We start from the raw sequence: 23900 nt of genomic DNA, 5'->3' as shown, positions 1-23900 counted from the left end.
ACACATTGCGCTTTTTTCTCTTTTCGTAGCTGTTTTCTCTGAAAGGAGCCTACCCCACGTCTTCTACAAGTTCAAAAGATAACATTCATCAAAAGTCAAAAACTCAAAAACCTTTAATATTTAGCTCTGTACAGTTTTCGGGAAAAAACGACATTGTTCACGGCTAGCTAGGGCCTTCTTGTTCTAGCCAAAAATGTTCATTGTTTTCTGTAATTTGAATGTAATTATTATTCATTCAAAATATTTTCCCGATTGTGATTGGCTAAAAGCACTCGTTGAATTCACCATAACCAGTTACTGATGACCAAATTTGGAAGAATTTTGTGTTTAACGAGGAAATGACGTCAAAAATGCAGCGTTCGTGCAGGTTAAGGCACCGTTAACCGAGAAGATCTGGGGACGAGGTTGAGTTGTTTTGATTATGAACTTGAAAAATGGCGGACATTTCACTCGTCTCAAGAGTAAGAACTAGGCGAAAACATGGCAAGAACAGCAAGAAGACAGCTCGAAGGGCGACATCTGCTATTTGGAGAATATTTGCTGGACAAACCTAAAAGTGCACTATCGAAGATGAACTTACCATCGATGGATCGATGGAGGTTAGCATGTTTTAGCCATGTTTTTAAACTAGGAATTATTTTGAATGAATAATAAAACAATTATTGAATTCGGCTTTCGTATCATATGAAGAATTATGGAGATCTCGGAGGGTGTTATCCGCCTCGGCCTACGGCCTCGACGGATAACACCCTCCTCGATCTCCATAATTCTTCATAAGATACTCAGCCGCATTCATCAATTGTTGAATAATATCTACACATTTCTGAACTGCTTACTCTATTATGAAGGCTATTCAGTGAGAATCACTTCTATGTTAGCAATGGTCCTTATTATAAGGCATTGCTGCGAGAAACAAGGAAAACGTTTGGGGTGACCTCAGCTGGAAAGTGTTCCCAGCCAAATCCTTCTACGTACAAGAGGAAACGTTGCTGCCTCCGATTGTTTGGAAACGATTTTGGAAACCTCGACACCTTTTACCTCCAATTGTTTGGAAACGATTTTGAGTCATAACCTCCTGTTAAAATATCTTCAGTGAAATGAGCCACATGTTTCGACTGTCTTTTTTCCCCTCACAGTCAGGTCATGTGGTCAGAGGCAACGACTAGGTAAGCAGCTTTGATGGAGGTAGGGGATGGGGGAGTTTCAGTTTGTCACCCAAAATACACTCCGACGGATAGAAGCGTCAAGAAAATTTCCCTCCGATTACAAGGGGAATTATATGTTTCTCTAAGTAATTACATTAGCTAGTTAGCCGAAATACATCTGTGTGGCATTACGTTGGCGTACTAAGCAGCCCGCTTTTGGCTGTTTACCTGGCTAAATTGTTTTTACGACACGTAACTGCTTTGCGTTTAATTCTCTGTTTTATTTCAGGCGGTTAGTTCACCTTGCACTCGCTGTCGACTTTGGAGGCGTCATACCCTGAGGGCAACGCCAAAGATATATCTTCTTCCTGACCAAAAAGACTTGTCGAACTCGTAGTCTCTAGTGATTCTAGCTCATCACCACAGTCTCCCTGAAGTTCAACATTCTCGACAAAATGTTCCTTTCTAAAGTGAAAAGGTGCGCCACTCTTGCACGAAACAGTTACTTTCCCTAGACCAACAACAACGGTTGCTGGATTGATCTCAACGCTCTTTTCAAATAGGTACTCTCCTTCTTTCATTAAAACAATTTGATTTACTCCTTCAGGCTCCTCTATTTCTTCAAGAACATTACGCAATTCATCTGAGCTTTGAACAACATGGATCTGCAACGCTCCATAACGTTGAATGACTGACGAAATATCCCGACCAAAGCTCAAGTGGTTAAACACAGCAGCAGAGGCCAAGGCTTCGTGTTCCCTCCCCAACTCTGTCATAATCACAGCTCTGGTGGAGTAGCCAAGTAACCAAGAAGGGTCAGCTCTGATGGCGGATTTGGTGTCTTCCAGACCAAGCTGTAGTAAAGATTCCTGCTCACACTTACTGCTCTTTTCTTTCGCTGCTTTCAGGTAAGTCGAAGCCCTTGCTGTAAGAAGTTGTGTGTTTTCTGGACATGTGGCCAATACCTTGCTAAACAAAGACAACGCCTGGTCTAACTGTCCACGATCGAGGCACTTCTTAGCATCCTCTTTGTTAATTCTGATGAACTCCGCTGATGGTGTGAGTTCAACGTTGTCGATGTAAACAGTTTTATCCAGGAACAGTGGAACGCCTTTGGAGCAGGTGATTTCGACTTTACCAAGCCCAACTATCACTGCATTTGATGGAACCTTTAAAGCCTGAGTTATCCCATATTTTCCACTTCGAACGACAATGACGAGACTGTTTTTACTTATCTCTACGGCGCGCCAGAGATTTTCAGAAGTAGCTACTTCTTTTACAATGTATTGTCCAAAATGCTCGACAACAGCAGGTATTTGGGTCCATCGCGTTGGAAACAGGCATTCAGCAACTGCAGCTGCAGCAAGTGATGGACCTCTTTTTCCAAGTTCAGCAAGACAAACAGCTTTCCAGTAGTACCCCTTCACCCAAGAAGGATCTGCAGATATCGCGCTTATAGAGTCTTGGAGAGCACGTTGAATAATGTTCTGCTGCTCTTTTAAAGGTTTACTCTGTGCTTTCTGTTTAGAAAGCTTGACTTGCGCAACGACTCTGTTAGTTAACAACTTTACATCTCCTGGATTCAGGTTTAAGGCTTTGTTATAGAACTCGAGTGACCTCGAATAGTCACCTAAACGGAAAAAACCGTTCCCTGCATCTCTGTAACGACTCGATTGGTTCACATTCGAATCTGCACATGGTCCACTTTGGCACTGTTCAGAAAATCCCCGGCAATTAACTACAAATACCGGTAACTGACGACAAGCAAATGCACCCTTTTCATCAGTTTCTAGGAGCGAATTCACTGTCGTTAAAAATGAATATGCCTCTAGCATATCTGGGAAGTTGGAGCCATAATAAGTCATTCGAAGGGACACAAATATTTCACCGATTCGCAAGTACATAGCCAACCTTTCTGCAGGAAAGTTTGGTTCACTGCCCTCGCTTAAAGCTATGGCAAAGCTCCTCATTATGCTGAGCAGAGTAATAGCGACGACTTCTTCGCTTCCGTCATCTACATAAGGAATACAGTTATTTACATAGCCATCTTTTACACAACTATATATATGGGGCCATCTGTTTTCTAAATTCTCTAGTGAACCTGTTTCCATGGCTACGTGGTTCGATTGACACCTAAAATTAGAAAACTTCCTCAGTCCCATCACCACATCGTCAGACGAAGGAGGTAGCTTCATGTAAATATCTCGCATTTCTTTGGCACACATTTTAGCTTCCTTAAATTTGCCGTTGTTGGAGAGCGTGACGTTGGCCAACTCAAGTAGATGCAGCAACTGTGGGTCATCCCCAGGGTAAACTCTTCTTGCAATCTCTAAAGCTTTCATTAGGCGATTAAACGCTAATTCAGAGCTATTGCCTTTCTGGTATTCTAACGTCGCGATTTGCATTTGAAGATCCGCAGTAATAGCTTCGCTTATTGGCAAGTCCAAACTTTCAAGCTCCAACAAAGCATTGTAGAATTTTTCCACCTCTTCTTCATAAAAGAACAACTTCGCTTTTTGATAGCGAACACGGAATTTGACGTCAGCTTCTATAACCACTCCACATTTTTGAAATTCAAACATCTTTTGCATAGCATTATCAATCAAATTCTTTCCTTCGTGTGTTCCTTTAGCAGTGACGCTCTTCTCTTTGATGAGGCTTGCGTCGAGCATCTCAGAGAGAAGCCTGTTCGGATCACTGTCACCGTACACCACTTTAAAAAGTGTTAAGTAAAAGTCTGTTAGTTCACTACTAAGCCAAAAAAGTGAATTTCTGTCTTTAGTGAGGTCGTATACAAATTTGCAAAGCCCAAAGGTGTCGAATCCAAAGAGTTCACCGTTGTTATTCTCTCTCGGCGCTTTTACTTCCTCTTCCATATAACTCGTCAACTTGAGAAAATTTAGCAAAAGAGAGAAAACAATACGTTGGTCTCCTACGTCCAATTCGTAGAGGTTGCCTAACTTAAAATTCTCGAATGCAGGAAACTGTAAAAACGCAAAACGAAGAACGCGAACGCACTCCATCAACGTCTTTATCCTTTCTGAATTCGTAAGGCTTTCTCTGACTACTTCTTGAACAAGCTTGTGGACACGGAACATTTTACATTGGTGGTTTACTGTGAAAAGAGAGTAGCTTGATAGTATCTTCAGGATGTCACCAATATCTGAATAAGAAAACGAACTTTCTCTCAGTTCCTCCTGATTGAATTCAGGAGATCCAGGATTGATGACATTGAAAGGAATACATTCAGACTCAAAAAAAGCAGAAATACGCATAATCTTTGCAGCGGCAGGTGACCTTTCTTTGACATATTCGAAGTTCATCATCCAGGTTGTGTGGGTTGACAACCTGTGTTGTGCTTCCAGACTTAAAGCCGTAGCATGTTGCTGCTTTAAAAGACGAAGCTTAACTTCTTTATATCTGTTAAGGTAATCTTTAAAATTAAGTGGAAGAGGGCTGGAAGATATGTACGCTGCGGCTTGTTCGAGGGCTAGTGGCAGGAATCCCAGTTCTTTCGCTAAACAAATAGCATCTGGGTCAAGATCGTTCCCTCCGAGACCTGTCCGTTGCATTAGAAATAATGCACCTTCTTCTTCACTGAAGCACTGTAACTTCAAACAATCATCATTTGAAATCTTCAAAAACGTTTTACTCTCTGTTGCATTTGCCCTGGTAGTAACGAGTATGTGACCATGCCTTCTTGGGAGATGCGTTCTTTGCAACATCCCTTTGCATATCTTCTTAACGCCTGCCGGACAGGTTGGATCATTTAATTCATCGGCATTGTCTACCACAAGAAGCCATGGACGTTTCATTTTGGACAACCATGACAGGAATTTGTTCAAGACGTCTTCTATGTTGTCGGTTACTGAGGCGCTGATATTGACAAACGTAAGTATTTCGACCACGGATTTCTGTACATTTTCATTACTTTCACCGTTGACCCAAAACACACCCCCTGGGAAGCGATGCTTGTAACGCCAAGCAAATTCTATAGCCAGCGAAGTTTTCCCACATCCTCCAAGGCCGCATATTGTTTTAATACAACTTGAGGTTCCGGGTTTCTTCTCCGGGTTCTGCAAGACAAGATTTCTATCAAGCCATTCTAGTTCTGATTTGCGGCCGGTAAACTCTGTTAACCCAATCGGTGCTGTGCAAAATATGTCATCGTCGTCATCTTCCTCGTCATCGTCGTTGTCGTTTCCCTTGTGTGGACCAAACTGGGCTTTGTGTTTTAATGTCTTTACTTCTTCTTGTAATCTTGAGATCGAGCTTTTGTATTCATCTAAGTCATCACAAATAACCTCAATTGTGTTGCTGAGATCATCTCTTTGGTTTAGGAACTTGTTAAAGGCAGCAACTTCAATCAATATCGTGGATACATTTTCAGAGACGTTTCTTGACTTTTCTTCCATTTGCTGCCTCAGTGTAATGATCTCAGATTTGTTCGCATTACTTTGTTCTTGGACCTGAGATAAATGTCGATGTGTATATGCCAAGTCATCTTGGCACTTTCTCAGATCGGCCTCCAAACATTGCCGCAACAAGTGAAGAGCTTCAACCTCAGACTCTCTGACGTTAATCAGACCTTGACGGGACAAATCTTGCAAATCATTGGATGCTTTTCGGGCTGATAGTTCAGAGTTAAACACTGGGTCACTAAGCAGATTATTGAGATGACTAAATATAGTTGGAACATCGGCATCACAAATTTCTTGTTTTGCAGCATGCGCCCAACGATTTCTGCATTCATCTCTTGCTGCATTCAGAAGAGTTCGACTTACAGGGGGGTTGATAAAAGTACACCATTCTAACAAATTCAAAAGACCACCAATGTCGGTTCCATCTGCGTCGATGACATCCTTTGTTCGGCTTCCAAGAGTTGGCATATAAACTTTAGCTATCTCCCATGCTCCAGTCGGAGATCCCCACTGTGTTCGGTCACTGTTGTCCCAGCAAATCTTTGGTCTCCCGGACTTGTGGTGACGTTTCAGTTCCTTTTCCCAGGTGACGCAAGTGGCGCACTTTGGTGCTGAAGGTGCGCACGCGCACGAGGGAAGTGACTGAAGCGGTGGACTGGAAATAATGGTCTGGTACCAAGTTTCCATTTTGTTTTGAATTGTTGGTACTATTCCTTTTTTGGCAATGTTAAGAGCACAACCAACCATCACCCAGTTTTTGTGTTCTTTCTTATCAAGCTCTGCTACCCAACCGCCAGATGCCATTATGATGCGGATTTCAAGGTAAACTGAGAAACAGTACGTCTTAGAACTAAATGAAAAAGCCGGTACTACAGTTGAGGCTATGTGCCTAGTTCTTTGTACCTTGTTAATTACAGATATGACCCTTTCCTGGCCCTTTGTGGCATTTCCTAACCAAGGATCTGCAACGAAAAGACCAACAAATCTTAACACATGAATAGTTACCTTAAATGCCATAACAAGACTATGTTAAGGAAGTCACTGTTAAAAGATAAAGAGATTAAAAAAACTAGTAATTAAAGCGATTTACAGAAGGTGGGGGCACACCGTTTACCAGGTTTGAATGCTTGAATAGTGAAAACCCGCGCCTAAGAACCTAGTGGATTAAAAACCTCCTGGGAAACTTTGTCACTGTAATACTAAAAAATACAAGAACCTGTTTAGCCAAGCAAGATCGAGCAGGTTCTTATATGTGGGTTACAGTTGAATTATGAAAAACAATTTAACCAACTCCAAGGAGCTTGTAAATTTAAGTATAATTACAAGAACATACTGCACCAAACTGCCATTACAAATATGCATACTAATCCCTACAACAATAACAATTTTATATAAATTACAGACTGTCATTATTGTCTTAATGGACCTTGGAAAACCAAAGGCCGCCCAAACTCTGTGGGAGTTCGTTGGACTTTGAATTTATAAGAGAATGTATGAAAATAAACAAAATACGTCCTAAATTTCAATTTTGGACAAAAATAGAAATAAAAATGACTTACATTGTGTTTGTATTTTGTTTTTTACAGTCTCTTCACCTCTAGAGCCATTTGGAACCGTTTTATTGACGTTTAAGATTTTGAGTTTGAAACGGCTTCCAAATGGCTCTAGAGGCGAAGAGACAGTAAGACAAAACACAAACACAAGGTAAGTCATTTTTATTTCTATTTTTGTCCAAAATTGGAATTTAAGACGTACTTTGTCAAGAGATCATAATAGGACTCTTGATTTTGTTTATTTTCATACATTCTCTTATAAATTCAAAGTCCAACGAACTCCCACAGAGTTTGGGCGGCCTGTGGCAAAACGAGGCTTGCAAAGTACTGTAGGTATTCTTGCAGTTTAACAATCTAAAACGTTTGCTGATACTGCACATTTAAGGACCAAACCCAATTTTATTTATCTTTCTGGTAATCAACAATTATCGCCTTCATAGGAATTAAGAACCAAATTAAGAACCTACTTTGCCTAAACTGCCAATAAGTACCCCAAAATACAAGAACCTATTTTGCCAGACTTCTAAAACAAGTAGGTTCTAGGATAGGGAAACCTGGGTCTGTCTTCTTCTGCTCCTGGGTGGGGTAATGATCAACCATGAGCTTGAGGTTGTATTTAGGATAGGCAGACTGAGGTCTGTCCTTTTCACCTCTGGGGTGGGGCAATAAATTACTCTAAGAACGAGGCTGGATTTAGGATAGAGGTGTCTAGGGTTTCTCTTCCCCATCTCTAGGGTGGGGTAATGATGGACCATGAGTATGAGGCTGTATTTAGGATATGTAGGCTAGGGTCGTCTTTTTTCTCCTCTGGTGGTGGTGGGGGGGGGGGGGGGAGGCGGGAATGAATGAATGACTCTAAAAATTAGGCTGGATTAAGGATAGTGGGTGTCCAGGGTCTCTCCTCCTCACCTCTGAGGTGGGGTAATGAAAGACCCAGATAATCAGGCTGCATTTAGGAGAGGGAGTCCTGGGCCACTTAAAGGCTGTATGAAGAATAGGGAGGCTGTGGTCTCTCCCCTAGGGTAATGAAAGAGGATAGAGGATAGGCAGACAGAGGTCTCTCCTTTTCTCCTCTGGTGGGGGGGGGGCGGTGGTTGAATGACTCTAAGAATAAGGCTGGATTTATAATAATAATAATAATAATAATAATAATAATAATAATAATGGTTTATAGCAGAGTATCCAACAAATGAGGTTCTTCATCTACAATATCTTCACTATAAATCTACACTATAAATCGAAAATAATAATAATAAAAAAATACAAAAATATATATATATTAAACAATAATAATAATAATAAATATAGAGTGTATACATATTTACAGTTGTGTTTGCTGTTTAAGATTCCATACATAAAAGGTGTCTTTTTACACTACGACAGAAGGAATTGTACTCAGTTATGTTTCTAATAGCTACAGGGAGTTTATTAAAAATAGTTGCTGCTGAGTGCTGAAATTTCCCTGATTCTCTTGGAATAGAAAGGACAGGCGCAATTGAAGATCTTAAGCTATAAGCACTGACCTTGTGTAAATTTAATTTAAGATATTCAGGAAACATTTCATAGTATAGCGACTTATGAGCTAACTTAAGTATATTTAGTTCAATGTTCTTATTCACTGGGAGCTAGTTCAACTCCAGGGTCTCTCCTCCTCACCTCTGTGGAATCAGGCTGAATTTAGGATAGGCAGTCCTGGCCTCTCAGAGGTTGTATGAAGAATGGAGAGTCCAAGGTGTCGCCTTTTCCCCCCTGGGGTGGGGTAATGAAAGACCCTCGGCTAGGAATGAGGCTGTATTTAGGATGGTGATTGATGGATCTCTCTCTTTCAAATCTGGGATGAGGTAGTATAACACCATGAAAATGAAGCTGCATTTAGGATGAGGGTCTGGGTCTGCTATCTTCCCCTCTGTGGTGAGGTAATGATAGACTCTAAGAATTAGGGTGGATTTAGGATAGGGAGTATCAGGGTCTCTCCTACTCCCCTTTGGGGTGGAGTAATGAAAGACCCTGTGAATCAGTTGTCCTCATGGACTGGTGTTTTATGCTGAACTTAAATTTTTAATAAATTATACAAGCAATGAAAGTTGTCAATGAAGGGGAGTCAGATTAACATAAACAGCTAGATTAAGTTGACAAATTCTCAATGTACAAGTCATGAGTCCATTAACATAGTCAACTTGACGTCACATAGACCCCATTTATAGAGCTCATAGACCTCATTCTCTCTATGAGGGTAGCTGTGCATAAACAAAGCTTTTTAAGTCTCCTGAGACAAAATGGCTGCCGCGTGACAAAGGTCAATTGCTCATTATATACTCAAGCTTGGGGAGGACATTAGCCCTACCTGACATACTTTACAGTATAAAGACTCAAGGGAAAATTTTTTTAATACAGATTTTTTTAATATGGATACAGATTTTTTTAGCATGTGATTATTTAAATCACAGGAGAAAACAGCATTAACTAAAAATTGCATTTTAGGAAAGACTTCCCCCTCGGCCTGCCCTTGCCTGCTCTCATAATGCAGTGGGTAAAACAAAATCATTACTATTGATGGCAACTGGATGCTTGCGGCAGGTTTTTCATGTTTTGATGGAAAGGTATTGACACTCAAAAACTCAATAAAGACTTTTCTCTTTCCTTCCCTATGTTCTTTTCTGTTTTTGGGACTGTATAAAATTTGACCTGATTTATAATAAAAAGTCCATCTTGCATCAGAACATTATTAAATCATGGAAATGAAACACCATTTCTCTAGAAGGAAAAAACACTTTTCTTAGTAACACAGACTATTCTCATTCTAGAGTGCAAATTGACTTGATCTACTCCAAGCTTAAAGCAATCTGTATCAATCTTAAAGCAAGACTGTGGGTAACAGTTCAGAAAGAAGCATTGAGATTATGAAAGCAGTAGTAACAGCCAGCAAGAAAAGCAGGTGACATATGGGACAGGCTTTAAGTAACAAAAAAAACCAATAATTTTTGCTCAAGTGAAAACCCCTCAACAAAAGAAAAAATTAACAAAAAACAAGGGTTCTGCCTCTTCCCCTCTGGGGTGGAGCAGACAGGTACTAAATTTAAAACTGCTGTGATTTGGATGGGTGAGTCAGAGTGGATAGGTTCTTGGTCCTCATTATCAGTGATCGCAATTGCTTGTGCTCCAGTGTCACTTGGATGATGAACCTGGTCTTCCACAAGTGCTTGTATCAGTAACAGAGCTACAATAATGTATCAGTCAATCTTTGGTGAGCCCATGCCTCCCAACATCCCACCCCCCCACCCGGTGAACCTCCGGGGCATGACATAAGTATTCCTTTGCTGAGGATGGAAAAATCCCGGGGGCTGGGACACTTGAGCTGCCATGCCCTGCCGCAGAGACGAAGAAAGAGGGCAAATGCCCCGTCCACAGTCAACACTGCAGCACTTTTCATTGATCATACAGTTGAGTAGTGGATTTAATGTCAGTGTTATTTTGGCTAATGTCTCCCTTGGATAGTGCCATTCTAATTAAGACTTCATGAGCGATGATACCACTTCATGATTCTTTTTTATGTACTTTTACGATGTCTGTTCCAAATAGTCAAATATTATGAAAAAGTAAATATAATAGATAGATCAATGATAGTAAAATTCGAAATATCATCACCACTAAATTATAGTCAAATCCTAGATCAACAGAAATTTCGTTCCAAAAATTAACAAAAAAGGATGTCTTCTCAGGACAACAGCTCCTGTTTTCTGGCTTGATTAAGCAGTGAAGAAATGCAGGCACAAAATCAAGACGGATGAGTCAATCTGCAAATCTGCTGGTGTTCCCAGTAAAATCCTCCATGTTTAGTTATGTTTAAAAAGGAATGCACGTGCGTACCAAAAGCTCTGGGGTAGCCCAGAGGTTGGCAAATGCCCGACCTCTGGGCCGCACATAATTTGCTAGTTCCCCACCCCCAGGACTGACAATGCACGCAATTAATGCCTGACAGTTGCTCGGGAGTGCATGGGCACTCCTGGAATTGACTAATGCATAATAAATAACTGGACCAAGAGACCTTGGAAGACAGTAGAAAAATAAAAGATCACTGTCATAGGTTGTCTGCAAAATCACAAAAATGTAATTCATTCCTATTACGAATATTACAGCCAAAAACTAACACATTCCAAAGTGCAATATTACAGCTGTAAACTAGTCATAGCTATCACTAAGTGCCTACGAACAAAGATTTTACCTATACGCCTATGCTGTTTAATTTGTTTAGAAATGTCATGAAATACACTAACTGATGAATAATAGAGTGAGCTTAATTTAATTGCATTGAAAATAGTGCAAACTTAAAGAAAGGTGCACCAAAACACCAACCCACTGCTGGGCCAGTACCTCACACATGTGCAGAGCCATACCACACGGGCAGTGGCAACCACAGACAGCTGTTTCGCCAGTAGTGGGGCCCACCAGCGTGGCAAAGTTGTTGGGTTAATGAATGGGGTAAACCCGCATCTAATAAACCCTAACTGCCAAAGTGAGTGCAAAGCAGTCTATCAAACGCCAGCTACACACAACACATGTGGGAGCTGTTGGCTGGGAACCGCACAGCAGTTCTACCATGACATATGCAGGGAAGGTGGATCACGAGTTACCGGTAAATTAAAGCAAGGGGCACACATACACCAACCCACGGCCTGGCCATTACCTCACCAATGCGCACAGCAGTATCACGCGGGCAGTGGCAGCCATGGACACCTGTTTTCTTCCAGCTGTTTGGGGCTCATCAGCATGGCATAGCCATTGGTCAGTGACTGGGGAAAACCCATGTATAAAAGACCCTTTCCTCCCGAGGCAAGTCCTTTAAGTGCCAGCTCCACACAACACATGTGGGAGCTGTTGGCTGGGAACCCCACGGCAGTTCTCCCACAACATGTGCGGGGAAGGTGAATCATGGGTTTGGTGTATGTGTGCTCCTTGCCTTAATTTGTCTAAACTGTTCTACTGCATAAAGAATTTGAAATCCTGATTTACACAGCTAATTTTTCGAGATATTGAAGTTCGTGTTTTTGTCCAAAGTTGAGCATGTCATTTCGCGTAAAAATTAGTGGTCTAATAAGCAAATCTAAAACCCTTGAAAAATCATATTAAAGTCCGCAAATATTCAACGTACAGACCTATACTTGGTCTCTTTTTAAAGCTAAAAAAATTTATGGGGCAACAATGAAGCCTTCCAAATTATTTTGCTTCAAAGACACAAAAAATTCGCTGAGTTATTATTTTTCTTAGTGGCATGCAATACAAAAATCCAGCGGGCGAATGTGATAGATATGGCATAGGATGGAAATGATCCACTCAATGATTGGTTGAAGACGGGATGAGCACAGGACTCACAAACATGCACACGGCTTGTGGATTCTCTGATCTGCATCACATGTTCGCTCGAAAACAATGCATTCTCTGTTCTGTGTTGTGTCATGGTTGCCCTACATTACTCTAGGTTACATCGATTCAAGATTTTTTCTGCCCCTGGAGCAATCACGCACGGCTCTATTAGGCTGCCACCTCACAGCCTCGTGTCTTTGCGAGGAGCCTGCTCACTGGCAATAAAAAAGTTTCCATCAAACAATTTTATTCTGGCATAGAATTAACAGACAGATATTACGGCAGTGATTCAAGGGAAAACCAATAAATTTTAGTACTTCAGATTTATACTGTGTGATTTTTGCCCTGATACCAATACATGAGAAATTTCTGCAATTTGATTGGCTTAGAGCAGTGCTATTTCAGCCTAATTTGAAATACCTACATGTGAAAATTACAAACTTTTTGAGGGTAGCATGAGAAGACACACAGGGCTTGCACTGTAAGTATCCCGGAGAGCTCCATACAATCCCTTATAATTTTGTTATAAGGAATTGTATGGAGCTTTCGAGGAGACTTTTCTTAATTAGCTTAGGCGCGGCGGATTTTGTCACGTATGATCAGCGCGAGGTGTTTCTCCCGACACCCTTCTGTCAGGAAAATGTCATCATATGAAAGCAAAACAGACACGATCGCGTCGGCAGGCCAAAGCTGGCAAAAATAAAAGGCTTTTCTTCTTCCATTTCAGAGGTCAGTTTTGTTTCGATCTGGTCAAAAATCAGGTTTTTATAGGTTGTAGGTAATAAAATATTGTCTTATTCTGTTCTCAAGGACCTTTAGAAAACGAGACAAACGAGATAATTGACTAGAGAAAGAAGCGTGAAAACGCTTTTTTGGAAGAAATATTTTTTAATTCCCGCAGCGATTTTGGGAAATCGCGAAGCGCAATATATTCAGTTTCTTTCAAAGGCGTCATGATTAAGCAGTGAAATGCCATCACAACTAAAAATGAATTTAGTTTGTATCGCAAAAGCCATGAAAAATGGAGCTGAAAAAAAAATGGATTGGAAAAATTAATAAAATCACCAAGAAACTGTCTCGCAGGAGCTTTGACAAACAAACCGTTGGTACGGTTTATTTAACCTCACCTGGAAAAGGAGACGTCCGCACAAAGAATGCATTTCATCCTACATGTAGTTGTGATTTCCAGAATGGAACGCGGGAGCCTCATTGCCGTAATATCTTCTACATTACAGAAACCACAGCAGAATCGCCCTGCTTGCGTGCTAACTTTCCGCTCCAACCTGCTATACAGTACCAGTGAATTGTTTCAAAACTTAAAGCGGCCAAAACTTATTTCCATCAGCACGTAGTTAGTTAGTTAGTTAAGCAATAATAATGCACAGCACTGTAAATAACACGGTTCTAGAATACCTGACGGCTTCGCATTTTGTTCGTCGCTGCATGAGATTTAATCGCTTATAACCTAACAGAAAATGTAAATGTACCTGAAGGAAATACCGTGTATTACCCTACCTTAACGCCGTCATGTGTGTAAATTTGTCTTTTGCTATGGTTTTAGACAATATGACTTCTCCTGCCTATCAATTGTGCGTCAAAACAAACGCGATAATGAAATAGTCGAAGTGCCATTGTGTAGCACTTTATGACAAAGTTTTAACTGGAAAACTTGTTACCATCTGATGTACACCTGTATAGTCTATGTTTGTAAGCTCTGCCTAAAGAATCACTTGGTTACACTGCACCCATGGGTATGCCACCTAAAGTGCAGCCTATGTTTGTTAGCTCTACCTAAAGAATCACTGGGTTACACTGCACCCATGGGTGTGCCACCTAAAGTGCAGCATATGTTTGTTAGCTCTACCTAAAGAATCACTGGGTTACACTGCACCCATGGGTGTGCCACCTAAAGTGCAGCCTATGTTTGTTAGCTCTACCTTAAGAATCACTGGGTTACACTGCATCCATGGGTGTGCCACCTAAAGTGCAGCCTATGTTTGTAAGCTCTGCCTAAAGAATCACTTGGTTACACTGCACCCATGGGTGTGCCACCAAAAGTGAAGCCTATGTTTGTTAGCTTTGCCTAAAGAATCACTGGGTAACACTGCACCCATGGGTGTGCCACCTAAAGTGTAGCCTATGTTTGTTAGCTCTGCCTAAAGAATCACTGGGTTACACTGCACCCATGGGTGTGCCACCTAAAGTGTAGCCTATGTTTGTTGGCTCTACCTAAAGAATCACTTGGTTACACTGCACCCATGGGTGTGCCACCTAAAGTGCAGCCTATGTTTGTTAGCTCTGCCTAAAGAATCACTGGGTTACACTGCACCCATGGGTGTGCCACCTAAAGTGTAGCCTATGTTTGTTGGCTCTACCTAAAGAATCACTGGGTTACACTGCACCCATGGGTGTGCCACCTAAAGTGCAGCCTATGTTTTTTAGCTCTACCTAAAGAATCACTGGCTTACACTGTACTCACGGACATTTGCCTCGCGCTCTCTTCACAGACAAAAAAGCTATAGTCTGTTTGGCCAAAAATTAAGCTTTGTTTCCCCTAAAAATTTTACACTATATTAGGGCCCCGAAAGACGTTAAAAGTTCCTCCATAATAGAAGAGTGTTTTGCTAGAGTTAACAAACGTTTGGCTTACATGAGTTTCAATATAAAGGTGCAAAAACGTATCAGCATAATTATAGCTCACAAACATTGTCATCAAACTCCTGGCATGTAGCCTGAATAAGCCAAGCAAATATGAATAAAGCATATAACAAGGAATATTCGTCAAATGGTCTCGTTAAGTAAATTATACTTCACTTTGCAAAAGAAATTTATCGCTTGTATCCGTGTTACGTATCGAAAAAGCGAGGAGTCATCGCATGACATTAGGTAACAGAGGTAATACTCACGAGTTTCATGAATTCCAATTCCACGATTTTTCACCGAGTAACAAATTTAAAACTTCAATTCTTACCTTACAGTGGTTTGTCATTTACCTTACATTTGCCAACACTAATAAACATGAACAAAACGATGAAATCCAGCACTCTTCTTTCAGAAGTAGCAAGCCGCATGAAGTAAAATCCACCGATGTGCGCTGCATTCTCACTACAAATATAAACATTTGTCGTGAAAAAAATACTACGAGGAGGAAAAAAAGCCAGATCTTCGCCTCGGCAATGTATTCCAGCTACCAAGCCGGCGTATCTCCAGAAGGTGGACTCAAAGTGGAACAAACCTTGTGATTTTTTTAGGAGGACTTTGCGCACAAACTAATTTATTCTGGCGCGAAATGAAGATTAAGAAAATGTATCTGAAATCTAATACACGACAAGAAAATTTTCGCACTTTTGAGGAGCGCGACATATTAAATGGGATTAAGTCGGATTAGCTGCCCGCAGAGAAAACATCCCTGTGTGGGATGGTACTTCCAGTAAAAAGCCTCTGCGTCCTCTCATGAGTATAAACAAATAATAGCATGATTTGTATGTGATATTTGGCATAAATACCACTCGTGATATTTCAAAATTGTCTCAAATTTCACTCACCTAACCACTCGTGAAATTACGTATGACAATTTCGAAATATCACTCAAAATCATGCCATTACCTATACTTATTAGTAAATGTTTAATTTCAAAGTAGAAAGGGATACAAATACCCGTATTCTCTCAGTGCAAGCCTGTGGGATTTCAGAACAAGCCCTGGGAGGCACAGACGGACCAAGAAAGGGTATCTTGCAGAAAAAACGCGATATCTTAAGGTGGCAGAAGAAAAATTTTTTCAGCTAAGGGGTCAATTTAATAAAACTTTCACAAGTGTAATTTACAAGTAGAGCTATTGATTTCAGACTCTTGTAAAGTACACTTGTAATAGTTTTATTAAATGGACCCCAGAAATCACTTAATGTGCCGGCCTTCATTAAGGCATTTAAAAATGCTTCCAAAGGCTAACATTTGAGCTTATCCATTACACCCCTGCTAATCAGTTGGATTTCTACAGAATGGAAACCGAAAGTGCGGGCGTCTGCTGCTATCATGATCATCATCAGTCACTCGAAATTCTACATGGATTTCGGAGTAGAAATGTTCAATAAAGTAATACTTACGTATTTTACTCCTCTCAGTAGTTGTGGGAACAGTTTGACGCTGTTAAAAAGTAGTAATATCGACTGCAAATTTATCAAAACCAAGGTTTAGGTGAAAGTGTAATTGGTATCCACCCCTTTTGTCACGATGTTGGTGAACTGATTTTTTGGGGAGTCTGGGGTCCAGTTGCATAAACAAAACCAATAGTGCAAGAGCCTATTTCCCATCCTTCTGAATCAAAACTCTTAAAGACAGGATGGATCGAAATTTTACTCTGTTTATCAAGTAACTACAGCATCAGGTTCCCACACGCAGACGACACGCAGATAGTCTTCATTCTCGACTCATCCTCGGAGACCCAGGGGCAGTCAGTCTGGCCAGGAGAAAAAAACGCGACAAACGTTTTTAGTCTTTTCAAGCATGGGCGGAAGGGTCTTCCGCCCGTGCTTGAAAACTTTCGTCGCGCCTTTTCTCCCGGCCCGACTGGGTCTCCGAGGATGGACTCGACGAGGCTTAAAGAACGTCTGCGTGGGACACTTCGAAGTGACTGATAAGCAACGAGATTTAAAAGTAGAGCTGACATTGCTTACAAGTGTTCCTGGGAGCCCATTCGTGTTTTTCGCATCGCGGGGGGAGGGGTACTCCCTATAATGGCCTGCACGGGGAGGCTCCACCCGAAAAGGGTTCGTTTTTCAGCCTAAGGTGTAAAAGGGAAGGAGTTTACTAGTTTAAGTCTAGGCTTAGCCTGCGTAGTAGGCGTCGAAGCATAGATAGGGGGTAGGGAGGAAGGAAAAAAGGGAGGGGGAGTAGGTTAGGGTTAAAGCCGCCTTAATCCTCACCATCCCCCATCTTTCTCCCTTTTTTGCGCCTGCCACAAAGGCTAGAAAGGATAAGGAAATCGAAAAACTCTGTGTAAGGATCGCTTGGACAAACAGCAGCGAGGGAAAGCCGGATTTTGGTGTAGATCAATATTCACAATATAAAAATAACACATAAAATTGAAGGCACCTTATCGCCTGGCTTTCAATTGTAAAGAAATCTGGAATTTCGGTCTGTTGAAAAGGCCAAAAAGGGCTTACAGATGCATTTTATGGCTGTGAAATTGTCGAGGAACTTTCTAGTTTTGTGGTTTAATCTCCATATTTTAAAGACACATTTACAGCAGCTAAAGGGAATTTCAAATGAGGTATGTGAAAGGGGTACCATTTGTCAACTCGAGCCGGAGCCTCCCCTTATAAAACATCTCTAAGTACCCCCCGCCGCGTATATTACACTATAGCAGCGTTCCTTTTGGCCCGCGATCAGGCGTTTTTTTTTAGAAGAAAATAATAATAATAAACAGGAGGCCCTGTAATTACATTGTACAGACATAGGGAAGACATGATTGTAGAATATACTAACCATTCTAAAGTGAAGCCCACAGGGGCACAAGTAGATACCCTAAAGGTATTCCCGCAACTTCCGCTTTTAAAGAAATAGCTGGCATAAATTACTTCTGATAAATATCTTGTTTGAAATTTTCAAAACCAGAAATCCTACCGAAGGCTTAGACTGAGTTAAACTCTCCCAGAAAAAGGAAAGAGAAAAAAAAAAAGAATAACCTTCTTACATGTTGAAGTCTTTAAGATAAAATTTACACCCTAAAATGAGTGTAAAAACTCTCCCAGTAGAAGAAAACGAAAAAAAATCATGAAAAAAGATTTTTCCATAGTGAAGTCTTTAGATAATATTTTTTAATATATTCAGTTTGAGCAGAGCTCTAACCATGGTATGTGTACGCTATGAAAGTCGCCTACAGTGTTATAACTGTAAATGATTCACTTCAAAATGAGAATTGTTGTCGAAATACTAAGTACTTTTGTTGATTACCATGCTAAAAACAACGGAATATGAGACTTTTAAGAATACAGCACCGATGATAGGCTCTTGGTCAGTAGAAAATATATTTCCTTACCTTCTACAATGGAGGCCAAAAGAACTTGGTACTGTGTGGAAAACGCTTCTAAGTAATTTTTACATAGTACTCTGCTCCTAATAACAATTTTTTGATCCGCTTTGGGTCCCTCCCGTCGTCCTCCCACTCCTCCCCCCCGCCCCAGCAAATGACGTGGCCAAAAAAGGACTTATTTTCACCCATTTTGCTCAAAATTCAACTTTGTTTGGGGTGGGAGGGGAGGGGTCGCTAGTTTTACTAAAATCACTGGAAAGGTCCCGACACTTTTGACCTCCATTGTAGATCTAATGGACTAATCCTGCAAAATTAAAAATAACGATGCTATAATCAAGAGAACAAGAACTTTAGATATACTAACGTAGGGAGGGGGGGGATCCAGGATTTTACTTAAGAGGGGGGTGCATCACTAAGGCCCGGTTCAGATGTCGAACTTTTCATGTATCGAACCTAATGCATAAATTATTAAAATATATTTTGTAAGCAGTTTGACCGAATTGGAAATGAGCATTTTTCGCGTTTTGAACTTGGTTGAGCTGTAATTAAGATCGGCGTCTGAATCAATTCAGCCGGTCTTAATAATTTGGGTCGGCCTTAATTCGAATTAGGTTCGGCTCATGAAACGTTCGGCGTCTGAACCGGGCCTAAGGAACTACCATTTTAACTACAATTTTACGGCGTTTAACATAATTCTTCAACCTCGTCTCATGTTTTACTTCAGCACCAATAAAACACAAGTTTTTTTTTGGCAGAATACCAGTTGTATTAGAAAGCCGCAGGTCATCTCGGGGGGGGGGGGGGGGGGTGGGGGGGGGGGGGTGGGGGTGGTGTGTGCACCCCCTGCACACCCGGACTATGCCCACGTCTTAGCGATCGCCCCACCGTCCCAGCTCGAAATGCAACAACGCGACTCTACGGTAACGAACCTAGTACATATTTACTACAAAATTAAAAGCTCAAAAATGTGATCCTTCTTGAACCGTGTCAAAACTCTCTTTAAGATTAAAAAATTTCCAATTATTTCCTCTCTTCTAATTCTAGCAACACGCAGATTTAAAATATATTTTAGCTCCTACACAAATGAAGCACGACACAGAATTGATTGTTTTCTTTTGAGCCAACGATAGTCACTGAAATATTTCAATCAAAATGAACGATTCTCCTCGCTACATGTTTTACTGTAAAGCCCCTGTTGCGTGTTGTCGGGAGTTGTTGCTCAAACTTTGACACCAGTCAAAGTTTTGAGCCAGCAACTCCCAACATTTCTTTTGTTCCGTGATCGCCGAAGCGTAGCGCAACAATGTTGGATCCGTTTGCCACAGCTCGTCCAACATTGTTGGAGCCACGCACACGTATTACACATAGTTTGCAAAGTCCTATCGGTTGTATCCTTCTCACGATGCACCGCAAGTCCTAAAATTGATGGGAGTTGTTGCAGTCATTTGCATACCATTTATGTCCCCAGAGCCCTTCGTTTCTTGGTCACGTGGTCTGGATCGTTACAAATTAAGCCGAGTGGCTCTGGGGACGAGAATGTTTGCACACAACTGCCAACATGGACGCAACAACTCCCAACATTGTTGGTTTAGCACGTAGCTTAAAAGACAAAACTGACTAGTTAAAAAGATAAAGGTCGTTAAGGATGTCTTTACCCTGGTTCCAAATATCCCTTGTCCGAATAATTACTTGAAAATAAAACCATAAAACCACATCTATGGTTTTTTTAAGTCCCCAAGGTATTTTTCTTTCGACAAGTTGTGCTTTGTTTTCGCATCTTTGCCGCCAAACAGAGCTTTGCCCAGCGTCTTTGTCAGTTCCAAAGTTAACATTAAGCAAATGTCAAAGGCTCAAACCTTTAATGCAACGCTGTTCAATTTTCGGCAAAAAACTTAACAATTTTGTTCTAGTTGCGGAAGCTAACAACTTCTTGCTCTTGCTTCTGTTATATACTTCAAAAATGTCGTCGAGAATATTTGGAGGCCTATCGGAATTTTTTTGTCAGGCGTCAAAATCCTTTGTTTCATTACTTCGCGAAACCTGACCAATTAAAATTCCTTTCTATGACGTTTCTGGTTATACGAACAATTTCACCTGTCTCAGATGCGAACAAGGTTGTGGAAACGAGAACTTAGGGAGCTGAAAGCAATGGCGTTTTTGAGCGACGTACGTCAACCGGAAGTGAGGTATTTTTCATTTGAAAGCACCTTGACGATACCAAATTTTTAGGTGTCTTTACTACTGTGGAGACGATTTCTCTAAAAAGTTGGATTAAACCACAGTCCAAAAATGAAAAAGGACCACTTCTGGTTGACGTTCGTCGGTCAAAAACGCTTACGCTCACTAAGATATGAATAGGTAATAGCATGATTTGTAGTGATATTTGGCATAAATACCACGAGTGATATTTCGAAATTTTTATACGTAATTTCAAGAGCCGTTAGGCGGGTGAAATTTGAGACAATTTTGAAAGATAACAAGTGGTATTTATGCCAAATATCACGTACAAATTATGTTATTATTTGTTTATGCTACTACCCACAAAAGGTTTGTAATTTTCACATGTAGGTATTTCAAATAAAGCTAAAATACCACTGCTCTAAGCCAATCAAATTGCACAAAATTTCTGACGTAGTAGTATAATGGTGCGAACAGGCCCTTATTAATGATACATTTTCTAAGAAATAACGATAATCCTCCAACAAATCGTACCCAGGGCTTTCCCCTTAGAAAAAAAGGAAAGCCCTGCAGAAGAGGTTTGACTATTCTTCTGTGAATTAATATAATCCAGAAAAATTAAGAACTTGGGTTTGCGGGAACCCCAGCTGGAAACCAATGCTTGTTAACTTAATCCTCCTGACGGTTCAGGGGACTCAACTTAATCCTCCAACAACATTTTCTCCTACTGAACCAGCTCCTCCTCTCAGTAAACTGAACAAGATGTTTCCACTGCTTTTTCTCCCGCTCTGATCCACCGCAGGTCATGTGGTCTGTGGCAGCGACTAGCAAAGTAAATTTGATCGGAGGTGGGGATTTTCAGTTTGCCATCCAAAATACAAGGCAAATAAAGTTCGATGAATGGACGTTTCTCAACAATTTCAGTGCGAGGGTAATGAAACTGTTTCAATGTCAGTACACTAGACTGTTAGCGAAATACATTCGTCTGATATCACACAGCTGCGCTGAACTACCCGTCTGCCTTGCTGGATGGCGCTTATGACACGTGACGGTTATTAACTTTGCGTGAAACTCCCCTTTTTGGTTCTTGTTAGTTCACCTTGCACTCGCTGTTGGCGCTGGAGTTGTCATACCCTGAGGGTACAGGCAAAGATATAACGTCTTCCTGACAAGAGTCATCTGTTGAACTCGCAATCGTTTGTGATTCTAGCAGCTCTATGTTCTCAGTGTAAACGGTTTCATCCAGTTTCAGTGGTACACCCCTAGGGCAGATAATTTGGACTTTTCCGATGCCAACCATTACTGCGTTCGCTGGAACTTTCAGTGGCTTTGGTAACTCATATCTTCCTTCCTTGAGTACAATAACAAGATTGTTGCCGTCTGCTCTCTCGGCGGCGTGATAAAGGTCGTCCACCGTAGTTATCACATTTGTACTGTAACTTCCAAAGTGCTGCATCACTGCAGGTATATCAGTGCACTGTGATGGAAAGCGATGTTCCGCAACTGCAGCTGCAGCAAGTGATGGCCCTCTTTGTCCAAGCTTCGCAAGACAAACAGGCTTCCAGTAGTAACCCTTAACCCAAGAAGGATCTACAGCTATTGCTTTCTCTGCGTCCCGAAGAGCGTCTTTAATAAGTCTCCTTTGGCTTTCTGTATCTGCTGTAGCTTGGCAAGCGTTTTGTTCTGAAAGCTTAACGTACGTTGCCACTCTGTTGGTTAACAGCTTAGCGTCATTTGGCAATCGGTTTAGCAACTTTTCATAGATCTCTAGTGCCTTCGAATAATTTTTTTTCTTAAAATAATCACCAGCAATGTCTTTCCACTCCCTCGCAAGTATAACATTGAAATCAACTTCCGGCCTTGAATAAGATTGGTTTACTTTTCCCTCAAGATATTGTCTAAATTGTTCTTGAATGTTAGAGTCTTCTTCCTCAACTCCCAGGATCTTGTGCACCACATCAAGACAGCAACGCGCCTTTATTTCTTCAATGTGGCCCTCTCCATATATTTTCTTTTTGATCGACACTAACATCCTTGCAGCGCTGCGATAGAAGTTTCCCTTTTGTTTATCATGTGTACTTTTTTTCTGTTGAACACCGAAATATGAGACACAGAAACAGTTAAGCACCCCTTCTAAAACCATGGCTGCGTGGTTGAAGCTGCTCTCGTTAAATACATGTTCATCGATATTAAAATGGTCGCCAGCCACACCAGACTGAATACATTTGAACATAACAGGCCACCTGTCCTCCAAGAGACGAAGAAGTGTGTCTTCAGCGCTTTGTGGATCGAAATAAGATTCGATTAATAAAGCGTCCCTTATTCCTCGGATGTAAAAATCAGACGTAGATGGTTGCTTCTTCGCAATTAGCAACATTTCTTTAGCGTATATTCGCGCCTCATAAAACTTTCCTTTTTGTTGCAAATGACCACAGATAAACTGTAAAACACGTAACAGCTCATGATGATCAGGACTGTAAATATGTCTGGCAATTTTGAGGGCTTTCTGGTAACGCTCCAAAGCGCACTGAAAGTTGCCAGTCGACACGAAATTTTCTGCCCTTGCTATTAGGATCTGCAGATTTACCACATTACCGTCACTCAATTGTAAGCCTTCCAGTTCCAACAAAGCTTTATAATTTTCCTTCCACCTGCCTTCTGATGCGTAAAAAGAAGCCATGTGATGATGAACCTCAAACTTGGTGTCTGGATTTATAACAATCCCAGACTTCTCCATTTCGCACAGCTTCTGTACAGTTTCTTGTGCCATCGTCTTCGCCTCTTGGTACTTTTCAGAACACTGACAATTTTTGAAACCACGACTTGCGTTAACCATTGCCAGAAGTAAATTATTTGGATTAAGAACGCCACTTATTTTCGCGACTTTCAACTGAAATTCGGAGACGTCAGATCGTAATCGATTTAAAAAAATATTGGTTGAGATCAATCCGATAACTAATGAGCACAGATTATAGGTTTCAGCATTATAAAGCGAGGTCGCTTTTCCTTTTGATGAAGTAAATTCGTCTTCGATGTGATTCTTGAGCTTACGAAAATTCAACACGAGAGCAAAAGGAATATTTCGTTCATCTTCCTCAAATAGTGACAGATCGGGCCCAAACTGAGTGTATCTTTCCAGAATAGTATTAAGCAGCAGCTCCTGTATTAAGATGGCCTGAGTGGCAGGTGCAAAAGGAGGATGGGGAGAGG

At 41.1% G+C, this 23900-nt stretch overlaps 1 protein-coding gene across 1 annotated transcript; it reads right to left on the bottom strand.

Annotated features, from left to right (window-relative positions):
- Positions 1–525: 525 nt before the first annotated feature.
- On the bottom strand, positions 526–6508 carry LOC140936414 (uncharacterized). The gene has a single exon (XM_073385920.1). The coding sequence runs from the start codon at positions 6368–6370 to the stop codon at positions 1439–1441; it is 4932 nt and encodes a 1643-aa protein (XP_073242021.1). The 5' UTR covers positions 6371–6508; the 3' UTR covers positions 526–1438.
- Positions 6509–23900: the final 17392 nt, after the last annotated feature.

Source organism: Porites lutea, chromosome 1 (assembly GCF_958299795.1).
Source record: "Porites lutea chromosome 1, jaPorLute2.1, whole genome shotgun sequence".
Lineage (NCBI taxonomy): Eukaryota > Metazoa > Cnidaria > Anthozoa > Scleractinia > Poritidae > Porites > Porites lutea.
This window is presented reverse-complemented; position numbering and strand designations above follow the sequence as displayed.